The sequence below is a fragment of the Schistocerca gregaria genome, chromosome 2 (genome assembly GCF_023897955.1).
Source record: "Schistocerca gregaria isolate iqSchGreg1 chromosome 2, iqSchGreg1.2, whole genome shotgun sequence".
Lineage (NCBI taxonomy): Eukaryota > Metazoa > Arthropoda > Insecta > Orthoptera > Acrididae > Schistocerca > Schistocerca gregaria.
In genome coordinates, this window is record NC_064921.1 from 148,028,232 (window position 1) to 148,048,712 (window position 20,481).

General features: G+C 38.7%; 1 protein-coding gene across 1 annotated transcript in view; it reads right to left on the reverse strand.

Moving 5' to 3' along the window:
* Positions 1 to 2,845: 2,845 nt before the first annotated feature.
* LOC126336566 (uncharacterized) overlaps positions 2,846 to 20,481 on the reverse strand; it is a 283,854-nt gene continuing 266,218 nt past the window's right edge. The window contains exons 23-27 of the mRNA XM_050000416.1: positions 12,755 to 12,986; positions 7,891 to 8,002; positions 7,631 to 7,818; positions 3,487 to 3,570; positions 2,846 to 3,240 (exon numbers count right to left, since the gene is read on the reverse strand). Coding sequence (XP_049856373.1) covers positions 3,214 to 3,240; positions 3,487 to 3,570; positions 7,631 to 7,818; positions 7,891 to 8,002; positions 12,755 to 12,986 — 643 coding nt within the window. The 3' untranslated portion in view covers positions 2,846 to 3,213. The remainder of the gene's footprint in view (positions 3,241 to 3,486; positions 3,571 to 7,630; positions 7,819 to 7,890; positions 8,003 to 12,754; positions 12,987 to 20,481) is intronic.

A 20,481-nucleotide genomic window follows, 5' to 3' on the forward strand; every position in this document is an offset into this window, starting at 1 on the left:
AGCCCAAAATTCTATGGGGTAAGAGGTATTGCACACAAAATGGTAAAATCTTACTTGGCAGACAGGTAACAAACTGACAGGTATCAGATGAAAGAAGTTATAAATACTTCTCGGACATGACTATCCAACATGATGCATGACAAGGAAGCATGCTTTGGCCATTACTCTTCTTGGTATCCCTTATGATCACCTGCCTGGAGATATCAACAAGAAATCTGTCCCATCTGCAGATGACGCAAATACACTCATGGAAAAAAAAATGCTACACCATGTAGGAGTTGTGCAACATGAACAGAAGTTGGTAGGTTTGTTTCATGTGAAAGATGACATCTATTCACATTTCGTGTCAGTCACATAAATGCAGCACTAGCAGTGCCACTACCAGATTGCAACTCAGGTTTGCTTCAAAAACATGCTGTAATGGTAGTGACCATTAGTTACCTTTGGAAATAAATGTCTTGACTTTATGTTAGTCAAGAATGCCTTTCAGGCAACAAAGATGCCATTATCAACGCCACGAGAAGCTGGATGCTCCTTCTGCAATATTGGAGAAAGACTTGGCAGGAATGTAGCCACTGTACATGATTTCTGGCAGCAGTGGTGATGAGACTGTATGGTTGCAAGATGATCGGGCTTCGGATGGCCACGTGGCACTACCGAGAGTGAAGACCATCATGTTCGGTGTATGGCTCTGGCGCATCATACTGCATCTGCAGCAGCAAATTGAGCAGCATTTGGCAACACAGTAGTGCAATGAACTGTTGCAAATCTGTTACTTCAAGGACAGCTTCGAGCAAGATGCCCTGTAGCATACATTCCGCTGACCCAAAACCACCACCATGTGTGACTTCAGTGGTCAAGCGAGAGCTAATTGGAGGGTACAGTGAAGGTCTGTTGTGTTTTATAATGAAAGTTTGTTCTGCCTCGGTTCCAGTTATGGGCGTGTGTTGGTTAGGAGGCGGCCAGCTGAGGGCCTGCAACCAGCCTGTCTGTGTGCTAAACATACTGGACCTACATCTCGAGTTATGGTCTGGGGTGTGATTTCATATGACAGCAGACTGGTTATCCCAGACACACTGACTGCAAAATTGTACGTCAATCTGATGAGTCAACCTGTTGTGTTGCCATTCATGATCAGCATTCCTGGGAGTTTTTGCAACAGGATAATGCTCATCCATATACCATTGTTTTAACCCAACATCTTCTACAGAGTGTCGACATGTAGTCTTGGCCTGCTCAATCACCGGATCTGTCTCCAATTGAGAACATATGGGACAACATCGGATGACAATGCCAGTGTCATTCACATCCAGCATAAACCGTCCTTGTATTGACTGACCACATGGAACAGGCACAGAGCTCCACCCCACAAGCTGACATCCAGCACCTCTACAACACAATGTATGCCTGTTTGCATGCTTGCATTCAATGTTGTGACTGTTACGCCTTCACAATTGCAATGGCTTATCTCTCTCATATATTAACTAGATTCAATTCGCTACTTGTTGCAGAAATAACACTAAATGTTTAGCAATTAATATCTCAAACTATTTTTCTATGCATACTTCCACTTCATATGCAAAACGGTATACAGCTACTGAGAAACACTATTAGTACGAAGACAATGCTTACCACCCAGAAATCGGCAGTATGATGACCAACGTGAGAACCTGATCGAGTTTCAAAATTCAAAGTGCTCAGCATTTTAACACTTTGTATATACAATAAATCATTATAGACCAGGAAATATATGTCAGTTTATAAAATCCATACTAATATTATAAATGTGGAAGTAACTCTGTCTGTTACTCTTTCACGACTAAACAGTTGAACCAATTTTGATTAAATTTAAATATGGACATTGACTGAATGCTGAAGAGGAACACTGGCTACTTTAGAAAGTAGTGTAGTACAATTTATTTATTCATTTGTTTGAAGAAAAGGCTGTGAAGTATGGAACAATAACTACTCTTTGAAAAAACTATTTATTCTTTCATTTTTGAACTTTCTACCATTCCTGAAAATGCATTCATTTCTTCATATATTCTACGTAATATAATTCAACATAATAAATATACTGCTTCACAATCTTCTATGTGTTTAATCCATACTTTGTTACAAATATCAGCCACAACCCCGCCGCATTTTAGCCGTTGAGCATCACGCATCTCTTACAGCTTCTGAGGTGCCTGAAGACTCATGACGACAGCGTCATTTAAACACTGCACAACAAAGAGAGATATACATCTGTACCTTTACATGTGGAACATGGAGGGGCTTTTGGTGAGGTGGTATTTGTGTTCTATTAATTATGTAATAATCAAAAATATAATGCAAGCTTTCCGATTCAACATAACAAAAACACATTAATTACTTACCTACATATCAGCACTGCATAATTTTTGTACATACGTCTTTACACCGCTACACACACTGACACTTACAAATTACTAGCTTACTTGCCATCACTGATCATGATGGATACACAGATATGCGAGTGCAGCTGCTGGTGGTGGCTGGTAAAGAATATAAAAGAATGATCCACTGGATGCTGAGATCAGTATAACAACGGGCAAGTTGTTATGAGATAAATTTATCTTACACATTAGTGTGCCTATACAACTGCCTTCAAAACTTTGTTATACAGGCAGTAAACACTAATGTCTTTAAACACAATGTTAGATAAATATTTAAAGACAATCCAAAAGACTGAATTAAGCTTTAACTTAATTTCTCTATTTTCCATACTTCAAATTTTATAAACAGTTTATGTTTTTAATGGCAAAATCAATAATCTGTATATATATAAAGAAGAAGAAGAAGAAGAAGAAGAAGAAGAAGAAGGTTATACTGTAAAAGTCACATGTTTATTATTCTATGCTCAGTTCTGTATATACACAAACTAGTGGCATGCTGCTATAACTACATAAAATTGCACAATGATAATGCCCTCATGCAACAGTTCATGATGTAATTAATTGAAGAGTACAAAAATAGTGAAAGAGATCTTATTAGCTTTGATAATTCTCTCTTTCGATGCTGTGCCACTTTCATAATCCTAGTTTTCATTTCTTTCTTTTTTTTCCTTTCATACAATTAAGAAAAGAAATTTATACTTGTCAAGTTTTACACATGACATTATATACTGCATGTGGTAATGAACTGCGAAGGAATCATAGATAAAATATTATACTATTGTAAATGTGTATAAGATTATTGAATTCCTAAAATCTGGATAGCCTGAAACAAATCAAGACATAATATCAGAATTGATATTACAAGCATAAGAACAAGATAAATTCATATCATTCTAGTTTTGCATATGGCAATACATATCACTTGTGGTAATTAATTGCAACGAAATCACTGTAAACATTATTATGTAAACATTACGTAAGATTCAACAAATTGTGCTGCAATTTTTACAGGAAAAGATAATGGTTTTTGCACCTAGTGTTTTTTTAAAAATATAATTTAATAACATACCTGCTGAGCAGTTAAAATCCCTTGGTTCTGCAACTGACATAAGTTCTCTTTTAGAGTTGATGCATCAGAATTTGCCAGTATTTTCTGGAAACATGAGTAACGTGGGAATACATTGAAAATATACATTTATAGACAACATAATATGGCAACTAATATGTACAGTACGAGACGGAACTTCTCTGACTCTCAGGAAGAGAAATGTTTAGTATTGCTGATACACACTAATAATCGTAAAAATAGTGACACTATCCACTCTCAAAACTATTAGTTCCTTCCGTAGGGAAAACAGGGTAGGTTTGGAAGCCTGAAAATATAGGAAAGGTCATTCAGACCCCAAGATGATGTGAATCCACCAATAGTCTGTACAATCTCCTTTTTCTTTTTAATCTTTCCAACCTAACCCGCTCTCCTCCCCAACGAAGGAAATAATATTTCTGAAAGCTATGATGATGTCACTTTTACCTTTGTGTGTGTGTGTGTGTGTGTGTGTGTGTGTGTGGTTTTATAAATTTTCTTGTGTGAAATTTCCTTTGATATAGGTGACTAATATGTTTCAGTTAAGTGTTGCAACAGTATTAAAACACCATACTTTTATCCCTAGATGGACCTGAAATTATTCATATTCATTATACAACTTTGACTTCTGACAAAGCAATGTGCATAAGAAAAATGCTAAAACACACTGTTACCCCTTTCCATGCTGAAGTGGTTCAAAAGGAAATAGTACACAACATTTTTTAACAGAACTATGCAGTACGGTATCTAAAGCAAATATCTGGTCGATAACTTTTCAGATTTCCTAAAGTGAAACTCCTTAAACGATAATTTTATGTTCCTGTTTACAGAGACCTTAGTAATGTATAAGTTCCTAAATTAATTAGTACAGCTAACAAGCTTGTTTAACGTAAATTTTCACATACAATTGCAACTATGTTAAATGAGCTACACTCGTGAAACAATCCGGAGGTATTCTGAAAACTACAATATTCAGGAACATTCATTAACTATCTCTGTCACTCCAACCACAAATGAAAATCAAGGCATGTGGAATAAGTAAAAAATTGAATTATTTGTAAGCAAATATAGACTGCTAATGAAAGAAAAGGTTTTGTATTTAAAAAAATATTATGAACCTTTTGTGTAGTTGTTATACGAAGTAAGTCTTAATCAAATAATGGGAAGTCCAACATGGAATAACAATAACAGGGTGAGAATAGGCTGCTACTCTTCACGAAGAGCAGGCGCTGTGTCGCAAACAGACGCAATGAAAAGATTAGTAGAAATATTAAACTTCTGGTGTAAGTCCCTCCTTGGAAGTAGAAACACACACACACACACACACACACACACACACACACACACACACACACACACACACACACATTCACGCAAGAACAACAATTTTACACACACAGCTACTGTCTCCAGACACTAAAGCCCGACTGCAGTCACAACTGCACACTGAACATGTAAATGCTAAGCCTATGTACATTAGGTTATGCTTTTTGAAATAATGGTCTATTATATTGAGAATCGTCCTGGGCTCATGAACACAGCAGACATGCTGGCTGCATACACAGTTCATGCAGCTGACTGAATTTCAGTGGAGAATTAATGCTCCTTATGAAAAATTTTAGAACAAAATGGATGTGAGACGTCAGCTGCATTGAGCTTAATCCTTAGTCCACAGACATCAAATGTCTGTGGACCACTGATTATGCTCCTGTTTAATGGCACAAAGTTTATTCAGTAATTAAAACAGATTTTCTCTTAAGGTCACTGATGGTCATTTAAGAATGAAGCACAGAGTGCAAGATGATCAACTATGAAACATTATCAAGCAAACATACAGGGCAAACAAGTTGTATCATCGGATGGGAGGCAATAGCCTAAACTCACGTGAGCTCACTTCTAGTATCTGAATAGGGAACACTAAACAGAGCACGATATGAGAGAAGATCCACAAGTAGAGAGAATTCTTAATCTGTGGGTGGGTGGGTGGATGGATGGATGGAGGAGGGGTAGTGATGCATTCTTCAATCAACTGCCTGTATTACATACTGTTTTGAAACAACGAAAGAAAAGTCATTCTACAGTGAGGGGCAGTTAGGTTGGAGTGATTGTTTTTGTAGACATTATTTCACGTTTCTGGTGGTTCTAGATTCGTGAACATAACAGAACAATAACAAATATCAAGATTTGTTTCTCTATTAGAGAAATCAGCAGCAGAAATCATGAGTCTACTACTGAGCCATGCAGCTATCATACCAGATAACTACTTCATCACAACAGCATGACACCCCACCTCCCTCACGCAAATGCGTGCGTGCACACACGCACACACACACGCGCGCACGGGCGTGCACACGCCCACGCAGAATTATGGTTTTCAGCTCCTAACACTTCTGAAGAAGGCTATATTAATCTCGCCAAAACCTGGGTAAAGAACAGGAAATTTTCGCAACTGAGGTGGATTTTTCAATCTATTAGGAATAAGTTCTTTCACATACTCTATATAGAACTGTATAGGTACTCCATCAGATCCATTTGTATTTTATCTGTTGAGAGAGATCCATTAATTTCCTACGCTTTGGACACTTATACTGACATCTGTAATTTTAGTGTCTATGTAATGACTGAAACGAGGAAGCACAATAGACTCTTCCTCGGTAAAAGCTATTTAACTCAGCTATCAACCCTCCGCACGTCTATCCCATGCCTCAGAACTTGGCTCAGCACATATCTGTCTTAGGGTTTCTTGCACAAGATTCTTGTACTTTGCCCATTTATATGTAACATCTTTACCATCAGAGATGCACATTTCATGCTGACTGCTCTGTTAATCTGAATTCTGTTTCTTTCGCACTTACTAAGAAAAAATGCTCCCTAGTCAGTGATGCTATAGTGGCCTTATGATCACCGATTCCCCTCTCTGCGTTAACTGAATTGAAAAATTCCTTGTCCTGTTTGTAACTGTAAGACCAAAGAAATCACCCTAATGAATCAGTTCTCTCATTGCTCAAGGCATAACACCAGGCTGAAAGTTAGTTCACAGAATAACACCAGTGTTCTTGAGGAACCTCACATCCACTGCCTGGGGAGCAAGTCCTCCCATCCTGGGAATTTCGGCTCTTGCTTTGTGTGTGTGTGTGTGTGTGTGTGTGTGTGTGTGTGTGTGTGTGTGTGACTACTGCAGAGTATGCTTCACCTGGGTGGAGTGCATCCACTCACACCATACAGGTTGTTACTGCAATCAATGAGACCATCCGAATCTTGTCGGGATGTATGAAGCCAACTCCAGTCAATAAAATTTACATGATTGTTGGAATAGCTCCACCCACTATTAGAAGAGCTACTGCTGCTGATGTAGGCTAAGAAAACTTATGATCCCTGACATCCACTGCATGATCATCAGTATGTAGTCCATCAACTGAAGTCGAGAAAGAGCTTCATCGCCAGGACTCAACCACTAGAGGGAACACCAGAGTCTGACAATATCACCAGGTGGAAGAGCAAGCTACCTCCTAATATCCCTGTAAAGGAAGAGCTAGCTCCCGGAAATGATTTGTCCTACCCTATTTGGAGATTGCTCAATCGTCTTTAGGTGGGTGTTCCTCTTTGCAAGACCAACATGCGAAAATGGGGCATTCTTCCAGCTGATGGAGATACATCCTGCGAGTGTGGAACAACACAAGACCTGGACCACCTGCTAATTTGTCCTCAACTCTAACAACCTTGCACAACACAGGACTTGACTGAGGGAAACAACAACGCCATCAGAGTTGCTACCTTCTGGAAATGCTGACCAGACATGGAAATGAATGAATGAATTGCTCAAGGCAGTTTTTGGGTAGGGCCCTCAGAACAATATCATACAGATTCTCGTCCCTATCAGCCACATCTACTATTGAAAATTGCATTCTGTAGCCAGTAAGTTATACTATGATACTATGAGATGATCAGAAATTTATGTGCCACCTTCTCCAAGCTTTCTCAGAAATGAATGGTTATGTGGTAGTGTGATTTGAGTTGTGGACAACAGTCCACAAGATCCATTTGTTAATCATTAATCATGTTGTCTTGCAATAAATATATTGGATACTAACAAATATAAAATAGCTTCATATTGCACTTTCAATATTACCTGTACATAACGTTGTTGGTCACTTCTCAGCAATGGTAGAATTGCTGCTGCCATATGCAGGATTTTTGTGCGTAGACAGTGGTCAAATATTTCTTCAAATTTCATGTAGTTAATGACAGGGCAAGTCTGCAACTTCACAAGACTCTCAAAGCAAGACATCTTCTGTTCATTTGTTAATGGAAACTCAGCTGAAAAGTAAAAACATTTATATTGGACATGTTCCGCTTTTGAAATGTGGGCTGGGTATGTACTCCACCTACCTTTTATGAAAGGCTGAATTATGATGTAATTCCATGCTTGTATTAGCCCAGAGCAGCCCATGATGTGACTGTGTTCTGTAAGTTGTGGCAGATATTCTTCAAGTTCTAGCATCTGTAATGCATACAGCATGTAAATAAATTTAAATTACACTATTTCCTTCTGGTCAAAACAATTTGAAATGCAATATTTTCACTAGGGAAAGGTACTACACCACAAACATTCTGCGTTGTGGTTGGATATAATACAAGTGGGATATCCCTGTTACCGTTGTTGTTGTTGTTGTTGTTGTAGTGGTCTACAGTCCTGAGATGGGTTTGATGCAGCACTCCATGCTGCTCTATCCTGTGCAAGCTGCTTCATCTCCCAGTACTTACTGCAACCTACATCCTTCTGAATCTGCTTAGTGTATTCATCTCTTGGTCTCCCTCTACGATTTTTACCCTCCACACTGTCCTCCAATGCTAAATTTGTGATCCCTTGATGCCTCAGAACATGTCCTAACAAACGGTCCCTTCTTCTTGTCAAGTTGTGCCACAAACTCCTCTTCTCCCTGACTCTATTCAATACCTCCTCATTAGTTATGTGATCTACCCATCTAACCTTCAGCATTCTTCTGTAGCACCACATTTCCAAAGCTTCTATTCGCTTCTTGTCTAGACTATTTATCGTCCATGTTTCACTTCCATACATGGCTGCACTCCAAACAAATACTTTCAGAAACGACTTCCTGTCACTTAAATCTATAGTCAATGTTAACAAATTTCTCTTCTTCAGAAACACTTTCCTTGCCATTGCCAGTCTGCAATTTATATCCTCTCTACTTCGACCATCATCAGTTATTTTGCTCCCCAAATGGCAAAACTCCTTTACTACTTTAAGTGTCTCCTAATCTAATTTCCTCAGCATCACCCGACTCAATTCGACTACATTCCATTATCCTCCTTTTGCTTTTGTTGATGTTCATCTTATATGCTCCTTTCAAGACACTGTCCATTCCGTTCAACTGCTCTTCCAAGTCCTTTGCTGTCTCTGACAGCTTACAATGTAATTGGCGAACCTCAAAGTTTTTATTTCTTCTCCATAGATTTTAATACCTACTCCGAATTTTTCTTTTGTTTCCTTTACTGCTTGCTCAATATACAAATTGAATAACATCAGGGAGAGACTACAACCCTGTCTTACTCCCTTCCCAACCACTGCTTCCCTTTCATGTCCCTCGACTCTTATAACTGCCATCTGGTGTCTGTACAAATTGTAAATAGCCTTTTGTTCCCTGTATTTTACCCCTGCCACCTTTAGAATTTGAAATAGAGTATTCCAGTCAACATTGTCAAAGCTTTCTCTAAGGCTACAAATGCTGGAAACGTAGGTTTGCCTTTCCTTAATCTATTTTCTGAGAAGTCGTAGGGTCAGTATTGCCTCACATGTTCCAACATTTCTACGGAATCCGAACTGATCTTCCCTGAGGTCGGCTTCTACCAGTTTTTCCATTCATCTATAAAGAATTCGTGTTAGTATTTTGCAGCTGTGACTTATTGAACTGATAGTTCAGTAATTTTCACATCTGTCAACACCTGCTTTCTTTGGGATTGGAATTATTATATTCTTCTTGAAGTCTGGGGGTATTTTGCCTGTCTCATAAATCTTGCTCACCAGATGGTAGTGTTTTGTCAGGACTGGCTCTCCCAAGGCCGTCAGTAGTTCCAATGGAATGTTGTCTACTCCCAGGGCCTTGTTTCAACTCAGGTCTTTCAGTGGTCTGTCGAACTCTTCACGCAGTGTCATATCTACCATTTCATCTTCATCTACATCCTCTTCCATTTCCATAATATAGTCCTCAAGTACATCGCCCTTGTATAGACCCTCTATATACTCCTTCCACCTTTCTGCTTTCCCTTCTTTGCTTAGAACTGGGTTTCCATCTGAGCTCTTGATATTCATACAAGTGGTTCTCTTTTCTCCAAAGGTCTCTTTGATTTTCCTGTAGGCAATATCTATATTAACCCTAGTGAGATAAGCCTATACATCCTTACATTTGTCCTCAGCCATCCCTGCTTAGCCATTTTGCACTTCCTGTCAATCTCATTTTTGAGATGTTTGCACTCCTTTTTGCCTGCTTCATTTACTGCGTTTTTATATTTTCTCCTTTTATCAATTAAATTCAATATTTCTTCTGTTACCCATGGATTTCTATTAGCCCTCATCTTTTTACCTACTTGATCTTCTGCTGCCTTCACTACTTCATCCCTCAGAGCTACCCATTCTTCTTCTACTGTATTTCTTTCCCCCATTCCTGTCAATTGTTCCCTTATGCTCTCCCTGAAACTCTCTACAACCTCTGGTTCTGTCAGTTTATCCAGGTCCCATCTCCTTAAATTCCCACCTTTTTGCAGTTTCTTCAGTTTTAATCTACAGTTCATAACCAATAGATTGTGGTCAGAGTTCACATCTGCCCCTGGAAATGTCTTACAATTTAATACCTGGTTCCTAAATCTCTGTCTTGCCCTTATATAATCTATCTGATAGCTTCTAGTATCTCCAGGATTCTTCCATGTATACAACCTTCTTTTATGATTCTTGAACCAAGTGTTAGCTATGATTAAGTTGTGGTCTGTGCAAAATTCTACCAGGTGGCTTCCTCTTTCATTTCTTAGCCCCAAATCCATATTCACCTACTACATTTCCTTCTCTCCTTTTTCCTACTCTCGTATTCCAGTCACCTATGACTATTAAATTTTCGTCTCCCTTCACTACCTGAATAATTTCTTTTATCTCATCATACATTTCATCAATTTCTTCGTCATCTGCAGAGCTAGTTGGATTATAAACTTGTACTACTGAATTAGGCATGGGCTTCGTGTCAATCTTGGCCACAATAATGCATTCACTATGCTGTTGGTAGTAGCTTACCTGCACTCCTATTTTTTTAAATCATTATTGAATCTACTCCTGCATTACCCCTATTTGATTTTGTATTTATAACCCTGTATTCACCTGACCAAAAGTCTTGTTCCTCTTGCCACCGAACTTCACTAATTCCCACTATGTCTAACTTTAACCTATCCATTTCCCTTTTTAAATTTTCTAACCTACCTAACCCATTAAGGGAACCGACATTCCAGGCTCCAATCCGTAGAATGCCAGTTTTCTTTCTCTTGATAACCATGTCCTCTTTAGTAGTCCCCGCCCGGAGATCCGAATGAGGGACTATTTTACCTCCGGAATATTTTACCCATGAGGACACCATCATCATTTAACCATAAAGTAAAGCTGCATGCCCTTGGGAAAAATTACGGCTGCAGTTTCCCCTTGCTTTCTGCCGTTCGCAGTACCAGCCCAGCAAGGCCGTTTTGGGTAGTGTTACAAGGCCAGATTAGTCAAACATCCAGACTGTTGCCCTGCAACTACTGAAAAGCTGCTGCCCCTCTTCAGGAACCACACGTTTGTCTTGTCTCTCAACAGATTCCATTACATCCTTATCTAAACTTTTGAATCATGATAATTTAAAAAGGAAGTGGTATAATAAGAGTTGAAAACTAACACCAGTACCTGCTGTGAGGGTACAATGTCATCTGACTTATGTCATAGGAGGTGTAGATTTTTTGTTGTAAATTCCACACATTTCATACTTGCATAAAGGGGTCAAAAAATTAAGCATTACATATACTTACAACAGCTCAGCAAATCAGCGAGTGCAGAGCACTGCCTTGATACTGGCCACCACACTGAAGACTTTGGCAGCCATTCTATCTATGACAGTGATACAAGGGAATGTATTGACATTAAATTGGCATATGGACTTATGAAGGTAGATAGAGCCTTTTGTTTGTAGGCTGTGTGGGACCCTGGTCTTTCCTTTGAACGTCACAGGGGTGAAGTAAGCACCACTCCTCCACTTATCCTATTGATAAACCTCAGCAGTTGTTATCTGTGGTAGGCATCAGTGCTAGTGTCAACTATGTTAAATATACCTTGCTGCATGGGCTCTTGATGTGGTCCACACCTCCATAGGCTTGCCCAACTGCAGTTTTATATTGTTGAGAGCCAGCAAATTAGGTTTCAGGTGATTTTTTTGACAAATTTACCAGATGGCATTACTGGATTTATTAAAACACATGTACTGTGAAAACCTTGATGTTTGTAAAAGCACATGCAATTAATCCCTTTGCACAATGATTGTGGACGTCTCATATAGAAGCATGTTATCTGTGAAATCATAACTAGCTTACATCTTAATGACTCGTCAGAAGAGCAGAAAATTAATGTAACTTTTGTTACAGAATATTACTCTAATCTGGAAAGTTTCAGCCACCTTTCTGTTAGCATTTAAGTTTTCTTGTAACAGAGCTACAAATCATCATTGTTCCGATATACCTGGGTGCCTGCTCCCTCTGTTATTTTATCTTATAGCATCAGTCTCTCAGAAATCAACAGCTGAAAACTTGTTCAATGTTATGTTCTTGGTTCTCATCATCCATCGGGTCTAAACTTTCACTAGTCATTATCCTCCTTTGTTTTATTCAATTTGAGCCTCCTTTGTCTTTTGACTAATATCCATACCACAAAATAATATTTTTGTTGATTTGTGTGTGTGTGTGTGTGTGTGTGTGTGTGTGTGTGTGTGTGTGTGTGCGAGCGCGCGCATTGAAATGTGAACAAGTTAAATGCAATTAATTCAAGGGCACTATGTTCAGTCTTTCGTCACATCACAATGTGCAAGGGAAGGACCTTTTTGGCAACCTGAATGCAACTATCTAAATGGATTAAATGGTTCAAGCTACTTAACAATTACCCCTCACTTCAGAAACAAAGGGAAGGCAGGAAATGCTGGTAATAAAATATAGGGTACAATAAATTACTTACCATGTGAAATTTTACCATTGATTTCAGAAGAGGATCCCACCATTTGAGTTCAAATATGCCATATTCAAGGCAGAGGTCAGCAACCAGAGTGAGGCCTAGTGACTTTTCAGAACACATTCTCCAGACACGGCTTACAAGATCAATCTTGTTACATGTCTCAAAGCTGTACAGAGAATACCTCATTCCAAGTACTTCCAATTTACTCACATACGTCAGATTCTTTGTCAATGACCTGTCATAAAACAAAAGTTCTCACTAAATAGGTTAAGCGTGTGAGAGAGACATGGCAATATTTATTACAATAAAAAAAAAAAATAAAAAATAAAAAAAACAATTACTTGGAATAATCTTGACGCCTGTACATACTAAATGATGTACTCCAGTATGATACCCACATCTGCATCTAGACTCTAGAAATTGCTGTGAGGTGCATGGCAGAGAATGTGTCCCACTGTACCAGTTATTAGTGTTTCTTCCTGTTCACATATGGAGAATGGGAAGAAGGACTGTTTTAATGCCTCTGTGTGTGCAGTAATTATTCTAATCTTATACTCACAATCCCCATGTGAGCAATACATATGGATAGTAGTATATTCCTAGGAGTGATCATTTAAGGCCAATTCTTGGAACTAGGTTAACCCTTTTGTAGGCACATTTTTTGTAGTAACTTAGTGAAGGTAGTTTTTCTGCTATCCTATTAGAATTGTGATCAATTTAGGACCATAGCAATGGTGGTACGTATATCATCACGGCACCACAGAGATATCAAAACTATGGTGGTACATGGATTTCCCATTTCCCTATTAAAAAAAGTGTTTTCTGTTTCTGTTTTCTTCTACTTTCTTTAAAAAATATTTGTTACTAATATTGAAGTTTACTTACCACAATGTGAAAACTATCCCACAATAAAGGTATGAGCTGATACAGCCCACAATAATATATATTGTAGAAACGAAACAATGTGTTCCGAGAACAGCTGATCCCACGACAAATAGAAACTGATTGTTGTAGCAGTTTTCATACACCTGGTGCATTGTACTACCACAAGATGACAGCATAGACAGAGATGGTAAGACGTATTCCCAAATGTTTTGGGATATCCCCAGTTGGTGGTAAGTACGCTTCCCAAGGACCACAACTGACAGATTAATTCTGCGGTATGTATACTTCTCAAGCTCTTCCCAGAAACTACTTTGGTGGTAACCGTACTTCCCAATAACCATTAAAACACCATTGTTTGGTGGGATATATACTTCCTACAGTCATGAAGGCTGTATTTCCCAACACACAGAAACTACAGCTGGTGCAGCTGACCGCCATTAGATGCCAGGAGTGCACAAAAGTGGTAACACATCTTCCCTTAAACACTGTAAAGAAATACATTTTGTGGGAAGTATATCCCCCATGGGCCGTGAAATGGTTAACCAATTTTTCTTGGGATAGTTTACATATATCGTCAAGAGTTTTCCAATTCAGTCTCTTCAGTATCTCTGCGACACTCTCCCATGGATCAAACAAACCTGTAACCATTTGTGCTGCCCTTCTCTGTATATGTTCAGTATCCCCTGTTAGTCCTATTTGGTACAGGTCCTGCACACTTGAGCAATATTCTAGGACCAGTTGCACGAGTGATTTGGAAGCAATCTCATTTGTACACTGATTGCATTTCCCCGGTATTCTGCCAATAAACCAATTTCCACCACATGCTTTACCCCTGACAGCCTATTTGATCATTCCATTTCATATCTCTACAAAGTGTTAACACTCAGATATTTGTATGAGCTGGCAATTCCAACAGTGACTCATTGATGTTATAATCCTAGGATATGAATCAAGAGCTGACTGAATATTTATGCAGATTCTTTCAGATAGTAATTCATTATAGACAACTGCATCATCTGCAATAAGTCTTAATATTGTCTGCAAGGTCATTTAGGATACAGTATGAACAGCAAGGTCCCAACACACTTAACTTGGGTACACTTGAGACAGTAAATGTAGGTGTGGTACTGAGCGAAATACTTACTGCAGCTATCTCACTGCCTTGATCCAAAGCTTTTAGTATGTCATGTGAGGGAAGTGTGAGTTGGTTTCACATGATCGATGTTTTCGGAATTCACAATGGTTGGCAATGTTTGAGCTCAGAATATGTTCTTTGATTCTACAATGAATAGATGCCAAGCATATTGGCCGGTAGCTTTGTAGATAATTTTATTTTTAATTTTTATTTACTTATTTATTTATTTTTATTATTATTATTATTATTATTTTTACACGTAAATAAAATGTTTATGAACCTGAAAAAATGCAATCCATAAGTTTAAGTAAGAGCACTCAACAATACAAGAATCAGCTTAACTTGTTCTAGGAACTCCTCGACAGGATAGAAGGAGTGACCCATGAGGAAACTCTTCAGTTTTGATTTGATAGCGCATGGATTACTGCCAAGATTTTTTAATTTGAGTGGTAGCTTATTGAAAATGGGTGCACCAGTATACTGCACACCTTTCTGTACTACAGTTAAGGAAGTCTGATCCAAATGCAGACTGGATTTCTGCTGGGTATTAAATGAGCGAAAGCTGCTAGTTCTAGGGAATAAGCTAATATTGTTAACAAGAAACGATATATATATTAAAAACAAAGATTCCAAGACTTACCAAGCAGGAAAGCGCAGGTAGACAGGCACAATGAACAAAACACACAAACACACACACAGAATTACTAGTTTTCGCAACCGATGGTTGCTTCTTCAGGAAGGAGAGGGAAAGACGAAAGGATGTGGGTTTTAAGGGAGAGGGTAATGTGTCATTCCAATCCCGGGAGCGGAAAGACTTACCTTAAGGGGAAAAAAGGACAGGTATACACTCTCCCTTAAAACCCACATCCTTTCATCTTTCCTTCTCCTTCCCACTTTCCCGACGAAGCAACCGCCGGTTGTGAAAGCACGAAATTTTGTGCGTGTGTATATATATATAATTTTTTTTTTTTTTTTTTTTTTTTTTTTTTTTTTTTTTTTTTTTTTTTTTTTTTTTTTGAGAGCCCAATGTCAAAATATCCAGACTCGTGAACAGGTGTCTAAGAGAGGTTTGTGAACTTGCACCGCTTATTTCCCGAACCGCGCTTTTCTGAGCGAAGAATAATATCCATTTAGAATGGGAAGAGTTATCCAAAAATATAATACCATACAACATAAGCAAACAAAAATAAGCAAAGTAGACTAACTTTCGTGTCTAACTATCACTCCCTTCAGACACTGTTCGAATAGTAAAATTGGCAGCATTAAGTCTTTCAACAAAATTCTGAACGTGGACTTACATGACAGTTTACTATGTATCTGAACACCTAGAAACTTGAACTATTCAGTTTCACTAATTATATGCCCATTCTGTCAAAATAAAATGTCAAGTTTTGTTGAATTGTGTGTTAGAAACTGTAAAAACTGAGTCTTAATAGAGAGCATATCACTTATATAAATAAAGAACAGGAGTGGCCCCAAAACTAGTCCCTGGGGCAGTGCCCACTTGACTGTACCCCACTCGGACTCCACATCACAGCCATTCTCAACATTGTTAATGATGACATTTTGCTGTCTCTTGTGAAAGTAAGAGGTGAACTAATTGTGAGTTACTTCCCATACTCCGTAATGGTCCAGCTTCTGGAGAAATATTTTGTGATCAACATAGTCAAACACCTTAGTTAAATCAAAAAATATGCCTAGCCTTTGAAACCTTTTGTTTAACCCATCCAGAACCTCACAGAGAAAAGAGAATATAGCATTTTCAGTTGCTAAGCGACTTCTAAAGCCGAACTGTACATTTGATAGCAAATTATGTGATACAATATGATCAATTATCCTTACATACACGGCCTTTTTCAATAACTTTTGCAAACACTGATGGCATAGAACTAGGTCTAAAATTATCTACATTATCCCTTTCTCCCTTTTTATAAAATGGTTTTACTACTGTGTTCTTTAATTGCTCAGGAAAGTAAACTTCCTAAAGGAAAAATTACAAATATGGCTAAATATAAGGCTATCATGTGCAGCACAGTACTTTAATATTCTGCTGGACACTCCATCATAACCAAGAGAGTCCTTAGTCTTCAGTGATTTAATTATTGATTCAATCTCCCTCTTGTCTGTGTCACAGAGGAGTATTTCAGAAATCAATCTTGGAAAGCCATTTGCCAAGAAAGTTATATGATTCCCTGTAGGAACTAAAGTCTTATTTAATTCACCAGCAAAGCTCAGAAAATGATTGTTAAATACTGTACATGCATCTGATTTATCAGTAACAGAAATAATTTTAGTGCGAACTGACTTTGTAGCGCCAACCTTGCACTGCTGACCAGACACTTCCTTCACAACTGACCATATGGTTTTAATTTTATCCTGTGAATTAGCTATTCTATTTGCATACCACATGCTCTTTTCCTTCCTCATAACATTTTAAGCACCTTACAATACTGTTTGTAATGGACTACTGCAGCTTGATTGTGACTTCTAACATTTTGATAAATTCCCGCTTTGTTCTACATGAGATCCTTATCCCACTAGTCAGCCACCCAGGCTGCCTATTACATCTAGTACTTCATTTATAACGCTCTAATGGAAAGCAACTCCCAAAAAGCATAAGAAATGTGTCAAGGAAAGCATTATATTTATCATCTACGCTATCGGCACTGTAAACAAACTGCCACTCTTATTCCTTGACAAGGTTTAAAAAACACTATTGCAGTTAGATTTACTGCCCTACATAATTTGTAATTACATGTGACACTGGTTTAAGTACAAAAGCCTTTTAGTATTAACATTTGTGCACCATGGTCTGAAAGGCCATTCATGCTTTTACTATCAGTATGCCCATTGTCTATGGCTGTGTTACTGTTCCCCTGCACCCTAGTTGGAAAAAACAATGTCTGTATCACATCGTATGAATTTAGGTGATTTACCAACATATACAAAATTTATATTGAAGTCACCACATATAACTAATTTCTGGTACTTCCTACAAAGTGAATCAAGAGCTCTCTCTAGCATGAGCAGAAATGCTCTGAAGTCAGAGTTAGGGAACCTATAAACAACAACAATTAGAATTTTAGTTCACTAAATTCAACTGCCCCTGCACAACATTCAAATATCTGTTCAGTTCAGTGCCGTTATAGGTCTATGGACTCAAATGGAATACTGTTTTCTTACATACACAGCCACTCCCCCACCCCACAAGGAACACCTTGGAAAACAGTCAGGTAATCTGTATCCTGGTAAAGGAAGCCTCTGAATTGTCAAATTATTTAAGTGGTGCTTCGACATACCAATAATTTCAGAGTCAACATTTGTAAGCAATTCACTAACTTTATCTCTAATACCTTTTATATTTTGCTGAAATACGCTAATTCCTTCTCTACTTGGAAACATGACATCATCTGAAGGTGAGCCCTTAGTTAGAGGGACTTCCTTGAAGCAGGTATTCAATCTAAATAAAGGTGCACATCTAACAACTACTACTAAAGGAATTTTTCCACGAGTGATACCACCACCACCACCACCACCACCACCACCACCACCACACTGTCACCTATAAGCTTTTTCCAGCCTCCCATTCGCACCACCACCACCACCACCACCACCACCACCACCACCACCACCACCACCACCACCCACTACACTGTCACCTATAAGCTTTTTCCAGCCTCCCATTCCCATACCTATTGAGGTGCAGGCCATACTTAATGAAACCGAATCTGCTGATAGACCCAACTGGTACCACTGAAATGTGACCCATGCCCTCTGCTATCAGCACCCTCTCCAGACCCATGTTAACACGCCTTACAGCCGCATCAAAACCAGGCCGATCATGATGCTGAAACAGTTGCATGAAATGCACATTAGTGCCACCAGTTTGAGTATCTATCTTTACCAGGTCGCCACCTACATCATATTCCCTGTCCCTATCAAGACTGTTCACTGCTCCACCCACTATCACAACCTGATCCTCCTTTGTAGAATTCCTACATAGCTCCCCTATGCTGTCAGTCACCTGAGCCAATACTGCACTAGGCTTCACAAAGCTGGTGACCTGGTACTCACTCCCAACACTTCCTGCAACTGCTGGCCCACACCTCCACCGTATGGACTACCTAGCAGCAGAACCTCCTCCATTCTGTTTGACTTTGCAACTAACCTAATTTAATTGGGTACAGTGTAATATTCCTGAGAAGTCATAGCTTCATTACCTTCTCAATAAGGAGTTCATTTACAGAGAAAGTCATTTCACCTGGTCTTACCCCATTAGTAGGATAAGAGTGGGTATACAAACCAACTTTATGGAAATACAGAAAAACAAGATATTCCGTGAAAAAGCAGAAGAAATGTTTATTGAAGTACAATTGAATCAACAGTAATATTCACAGAATTGACATGTAAAGCAACAATCATCATCTGCTCCAAACTGACATGATCGCAGTGTTGACACATTTATTGCTCAAACATGACCAGTTTCAACAGACTTATACTGCCATTATCTGATCTAAGGGGAAAAACAATCAAGGGGACGGGGTGGGGGGAGGGGGAGACAGCAGCTCATATGACGGATATATAAAATATACAATATTCCACATATCTTCTGGAACTTGCTATAAAATTGCCAAGATACATTTTATGAAGTCAAAGTTTAATAGAGACTCCCAAGTATACATACCTTGATCAAAATGCAGTCAACAAAATACACACAGTTGGCAAAATGTAGATAAATGATGAAAAGCACACAGTTTAAGTCCTCATATCATCCCTGAAAGTTGGTGGCAAACATGGCTTTTCCATACCTGCTGCACAGCACTACGTTGCCAGTGGAGTGTTAACATAGAGGCGGCAGACCAGCTAGAAAGTTAATCTAACTTGCGGCTGGATGGCGTTTGTAGTACAAGTTAAATGTTCAGATACAGTGGTTGCAAGCAATGAATAGTGGCACACCAGTAAGAAAGCTGGATTTTTCAAAGTGTCCGTTATAACAATTAAGAATGCCACCTGGCCATACATATAATATTTCCACAGCCTATGCCCTATATAAAATCTGTAGTAATTATATACTGTGTGCTTACTGACAACACAAACAGGGGAACTGCAGGGTTCACAGCAGCAGCGAAAAATATATAATGCCCTCATTTTATTCACTGGTAGTTTTTAGTTCACTAAGATTAGCTACTTAGTGCCAGAAAATGGACAAAGAGTATTATGACGAATGGGAGAAAGTAGCACAGGCTTGTACAGGTCTGTCTTACTGAACAGCCATTCACTAAGTCCAGTGAAATACGTGTACGTTACAAAAGAATTTTAAATATAATGTCCTCCTATCTACAGCTTCATATATGCCTGATTCCTTAGAAAACTAAAGAATAACAAATGTTGTGTCATTCTTTAATTATTGCCAATCTTTATTGCACTACATGCACTCCTTATTGTAAAAACTATGTTACAAATCAATATAAATGATAGTGCTTGTGCTAACCTAGGCCTCCTAACTGCTGACATCTGTTGCATGTTCCCTACATCTACAGCTGCAAGAGGCTCCTATCCACTCAACTCTGATAGTTGGTTAAATCTATTGCATATACGCAAAGTATAACTGTCTGAATACCTCCTCCTCCTCCTCCTCCTCCTCCTCCAAGCTGCCTTCTTGCCAATTGCCAGTTCCCACTCCCCAACAAACTTCACCCTCCTCAACCTA